The 5,593-nt window shown below is 36.9% G+C and overlaps 1 protein-coding gene across 2 annotated transcripts in view; it reads right to left on the bottom strand.

Moving 5' to 3' along the window:
• Positions 1–531: 531 nt before the first annotated feature.
• Positions 532–5,593, bottom strand: part of TRPM7 (transient receptor potential cation channel subfamily M member 7) — a 133,651-nt gene continuing 128,589 nt past the window's right edge. Inside the window, exons 37-39 of one of the 2 annotated variants that reach the window (XM_008071778.2) lie at positions 4,733–4,784; positions 4,514–4,620; positions 532–2,046 (exon numbers count right to left, since the gene is read on the bottom strand). In XM_008071778.2, coding sequence (XP_008069969.1) covers positions 1,916–2,046; positions 4,514–4,620; positions 4,733–4,784 — 290 coding nt within the window. In that variant the 3' untranslated portion in view covers positions 532–1,915. The remainder of the gene's footprint in view (positions 2,047–4,513; positions 4,621–4,732; positions 4,785–5,593) is intronic. The other variant, XM_008071779.2, reaches the window with a different exon arrangement.

Raw genomic sequence — 5,593 nt, 5'->3', positions numbered from 1 at the left:
TAGATAACCCGCATTTCCCTTTTCTGGCACAATGAAAATCATTTTTAAAAAGACATTAGGAAATCACGATCAATTTAAACACTGTTGCAGGATAGGCAATCCAAAAGCATTGATATACAAATGGTTCATTTAAAAAATTGATACTCACTGGGCTCGGTGGCTCAGCCTGTAATCCCACGCCTTTGGGAGGCTGAGGTGAGTGGATTGCCTGAGCCTGTGGGTTTGAGACCCACCTGGGCAGGGAGACCTCATCTCTACAATTAATAAAAAAATCAGCCCGGCGCGGTAGCACATGCCTGTAATTCTGGCTACTCGGAAGGCTGAGGCGGAAGGATTGCCGGAGCTCAGCAGGTCGAGGCTGCGGTGGCCGGAAGCAGCCACTGCACTCCAGTCTAGGCGACAGAGTGAGACTCCAACTCAAAAAAAATAAAATAAAATAAAATAAAATAAAATAAAATAAAAAATTGATACTCAAAACAAACTAATTCTCCAAAAATGTCAGATGTTTCAGAATGATTAAACTCACCACACATCTGTAAACAAGAATAAATTTATTTAATTTCTTTTAAAGATTTAATGATATACAAAATGTATATAGTATAATATCTTTAAGCAATACACTTTTTTCTCCCCACCCCCAATCAATATTAAACACTATTTAAACAGCTTATCTCTTCTTGCTTTGTCTGTATCTATGAGATACACTACTGAATAAGAATAAGCTTTATACTGCTCCCTTTCAAATAAAAATTAAAATTAGTACCTAGAAAACAAACAGGAAAATAAAAAAATTAAAGCACAGAACTTAAGTCAGATGAAAAGCTTTTCTTGCTATTGTTGAATGTTCAACAATATCTGGGGCTATTAAATTACATTTTATTGGCATAAAGTTGCATTGCAATCTGCCGATATCACATAATGATAATCCAACTGAATTAATTTCTTAAATAAGTACCACAAACAACATTCATGTTCAAATGTTTCTACACAATTTAAAATATATGCAAGAGTTCATGTTTACATTCTGATTTGATATACTCATCAATAAAATCTTTGGAGAAGTATGTAACTTCCAGGTTGACACTACAGATATAGACAGGGAAAAAGTACTTTAACTCTCCTCACAAGATAACTTCCCTTGAACAGTTAAGTTTCTCCTTTCATATATTTAGGTTATATACCAGCTTACCATGGCTTTCTTCAACTTAACAGTGACTTGATAAAATATAAAAAATACTCCAACTAATAATTTTGCATAATTTGGGCTCTATCTAACAACAACAACAAAAAACCTGGCTCTATCTTTAAATATGGAGCCTAACCCTGATTCATAAATACAGACCCTCCTTGCTGGTCTTTAGCTCAGGTTTCTTTTGTATCTCTGAATCTAGAACTATAACAAGTTATCTCCTTTCCTGTGGCCAACAAAGAAACTAGCTGGGAGCCACTGACATCATCACTGAACACAATATATTAACACACTGAGGACGACTTCTGACTGCCACTTAACCAGAAGGCTGATGATTTCATTTCCCTAGCTGAATGGCAATAAACCAGCTGCCAATAAAATGTGCATGGATACCTACTTTGGTTAATGGTATTGCACCACATAAGAGAGGGCATCACCTCAACAGAACAAAGTCAGATGAAATCTTCTGCTATAAAGAGCCCTTTAAAGTTATAAACACTAACTTTTTGTTACCTTTAAAATTTCTCAGCTGATAGCTGTATCCTATACAGAGTTTCTGACTGATAAGTTTTAACTAGGTCAAAAGAATATTGACCTTTTAACTACTGGAGTCAACAAGTTCAATTTGCATACATCTTTCTCTATTACCAGACAATTTCCTTCTGGGGGAAAAGTAACACGGTAACATTTTTGTGAGGTGTAGGTAAAACCAGTGACTCAGTAATATTATAACATCAGACGAACAGAATTAGTTGATTCTGATTCTTTGGTGGAATTTCCAGGCTGAATATTCAAATCTGAAGTCTCATCTTGAGGAAATATCACTTTATCAGGCGTATAGTCATTCCTCTTCAGATCTACATTTATCACCCCCGACATAAGAAAAAATAAAAAGAAAAAGGTCAGTATTTCTTAGAAATGGAGAATTAAGAACATTTTAAAATCAATTTTCTTCTAAACGTGTCAGATTTGTTTTCCATCAGGTTGTTATAAATTCAAGTTACAAAATTTATACACATAAAAATAAAGTTATTAATTCATCCATTTGACAAATAATTATTGCATAAGGACCAAAAGTCACTAATTCATGCAGTTGTAGGAATGCAAAATTGGCTCAATACTTAAAAAATAATCAGTCAAGATAATATACTATATCAAACAGTTAATGGAGAAAAATCACATGACCATACCAAAAGATACAGAAAAACTATTTGATAACATTGAATATCCATTCAAGGGAAAAAATCTCAACAAACAAGGAGTAGAAGAAAATCTCCTCCATGTAATAAAGTACATCTATAAAACCCTTAACAGTTAACATCATCTTAATGATGAAAGACTGAATGCTTTCCCGTAAGATCAGGAACAGAGCAAGGAAAAAAAAAGGCATACAGGTTAAAAAGAAAGTAATAAGTTGTCTGTATTGTCCATGCAGAAAATCCCAAGGAGTCCATAAAAAAGGCCCTAGAAAAAGTGAGCTAAGCAAGGATATAAGGTCAATATACCAAAAATCAATGATATTTCTGTATACTAGCATTAAACAATTAAAATGCAAAATTTATTATTTATTTATTTTTGAGTTGGAGTCTCACTCTGTCACTCAGGCTAGAATGCAGTGTCACGCTCACAGACACCGCAGCCTCGATCCGCTGGGCTCAGGTGATCCTTCCACCTCAGCCTTCCAAATAGTTGGAATCACAGGTGCATGCCACCACACCTGGTTAGTTTTTTTAAATTTTGTTGTAGACGAGGTCTTGACATGTTGCCCAAGCTGGTCTAGAACCTGTGGGCTCAGACAATTCTCTCACTTCTGCCTCCCAAAGTGCTGGGATACAGGCGTGAGCCATTGCACTTGGCTATATTTTAATTAATTAATTGTTGGGGTCTCATCTGTCACCCAGGCTGAAGTGCAAATGGCATGATCACAGTTTACTGCAGCCTTAGTATCCTGGTTCAGGCAATTCTCGTGCCTCAGCCTCCAGAATAACTGGGACTACAGGCATGTGCCACAACACCCAGCTGATTTTTTGTAGACATGAGGTCTCGCTTTGTTGCTCAGGCTGTTCTTGAACTTCTAGACTCAAATAATCCTCCTGCCTTGGGCTCCCAAAGTGCTGGGATTAAAAGAGTGAGCCACCATGCCCAGCTCTAATTTTATTTTATTTTATTTTTTACAGATGAGGCTTTGCTGTGCTGCCCAGGCTAGAGTGCAGTGACTATTCATAGGCACAAACACAGCTTGGAACTCCTGGGCTCAAGGAATCCTCCCACCTCAACCTCTCAAGTAGCTAGAACTACAGGCAAATGCCACCATGACTGGCGAACTCTGGCTGTGTAATTTTTTAAAAGTTCCAGGAGACTCTGATACACACCAGGGGGGAGACAACTGTTTTATGCTTTAACTTACAACAACTTGTTATTCTTCAAATACAAACATGATGCCACTATCATGAGAGGACATACTTGGCAGTTCCTGTTCCCACTTGAAGGAATATTCTTCCCAATTCTTCGTAATGTTAACTTGAAAGTCTATTAACCCTTTAGGTTTAGCAAAATGCCAGTCCTCCAAGATCATTCCCTGACCTCTAAGACTGAGTTAAGTGACCTGATTACTTGTTCTATAGCACTCTGTTCTGTTGTTTTTTCCTCTCTCTCAGCACTTATCTGTCCTGTAACTCCTTGCAAATCTTGACGATATTCAACATTAGACTGAACTCCATGAGAGCAGGGACTGGTCTGGTTCACTATTCTCCCGTCAATATCTAGTCCAATTCCTAGCATTCTACAGCCACATAATAAATATATTAAATTAATGAGCTTTGTGTTTTTATAAGTAATGAAAGAAAACTTTCATTACAGGCTCAGTGACTCAGCCTGTAATACCAGCACTTTGGGAGGCCGAGGCGAGTGGATTGCCTGAGGCCGTGGGTTCGAGACTCACCTGAGCAACTTGGTGAGACCTCGTCTCTACAATAAATAAAAAAATCAGCCAGGTGTAGTAACATGCTCCTGTAGTTCCAGTTACTTGGAAGGCTGAGGTGGAAGGATCGCCGAAGACCAGTAGGTTGAGGCTGCAGTGGCTGGGAGCATGCCACTGCACTCCAGTCTGGGTGACAGAGTGAGATTCCAACTCAAAAAAAAAGAAAAAAAAAAGAAAATATATCTTCGTTTATAACCAGCAATGTGTATTTGAGAAGGAGCTGTTGAAGTTGGCACAATTAGAGACCATTAAATCAAACCTTTGTATCTCTGGCCTAATGAGATATTTGAAGTGACAACTTTACTAACATATTTATATATTATACTGATTAAGAAAATTTTTACCTGGAAGTTTAAGCTTTCTACAGCAAGAATTACAGTGATGCTTTGCTCTAAAGTTTTTTATTGCATCATCTCCTAGATTTGCCGGGCCAAAAACCATATCAGAGGACCTGTGGAATTTGTAGTTTAAAAAAGCAAACAACAAAAATGAATAGTTTATTCAGGCAGAAATGCAAAACTTAAAATTATGAAAATATGGCCTTAATTGTTAAAACTTATTACCTCTTTTCTTCTGCTTTTATCACAGATGGGTCAGTCAAATTTTCACCCACACCTTTAGATGTATATATATAAAAAAGACAAAATTTATATTATATAATTGATATAAACATTTGCATAACAGAAATGATCTTGAGATATTTTATAGCATAATCAATCATTACAGCGTGAAATTATTCAAAGAGTATAGTTTTTCCCTCTTGATATTTGATAACTTAATTTACAGCCTTGGCATTCTACCAGGAACAGATATAGCTCCTATAATAATGTCAGAGTTGCTAGGTAGGCATGTAAACTCCTGATGGTCGTGTTTCTGACCCAACAGCACCAAGGTTGCAAGTAAGTATCTCCTTACTTGTAAATGGTCTACAAAATCTGTCCTTGTTTCACATTAAGTTAGCAAAGAACAATTTGGTACATGAAAAAAGTAATTCATGAAACTTTTAAAATAAGTGAATTTAAGGAAAAAAACCCACGTATTAACATGTAAAACATTTTCTTGCATAACATTCAGATAACATAAAGATTGTGAACATCTTCCTTCATCTTCAGCCCTCCCAGAGGTATAAAAAGTATAGTTATCTCTCTCCAGTGTCTCATATATTCACATATACATAAAAGTAAACATCTACTGATATTTTAAATAATCACAAATATTTAACCTATTAGAACAGAATCTAGCCGGGCTCGGTGGCTCAGCCTGTAATCCCATGCCTTTGGGAGGCTGAGGTGAGTGGATTGCCTGAGCCCGTGGGTTCGAGACCCACCTAGGCAGTGAGAACTCATCTCTACAATAAAAAAAAAAAAAAATCAGCCGGGCGTGGTAGCGCATGCCTGTAATTCCGGCTATTTGGAAGGCTGAGG

Source organism: Carlito syrichta, unplaced genomic scaffold (genome assembly GCF_000164805.1).
Source record: "Carlito syrichta isolate Samal-C Ts95f unplaced genomic scaffold, Tarsius_syrichta-2.0.1 Scaffold314724, whole genome shotgun sequence".
Lineage (NCBI taxonomy): Eukaryota > Metazoa > Chordata > Mammalia > Primates > Tarsiidae > Carlito > Carlito syrichta.
The sequence above is the reverse complement of the archived record's forward strand: the minus strand, read 5'-3'. Positions and strand labels throughout refer to the sequence as shown.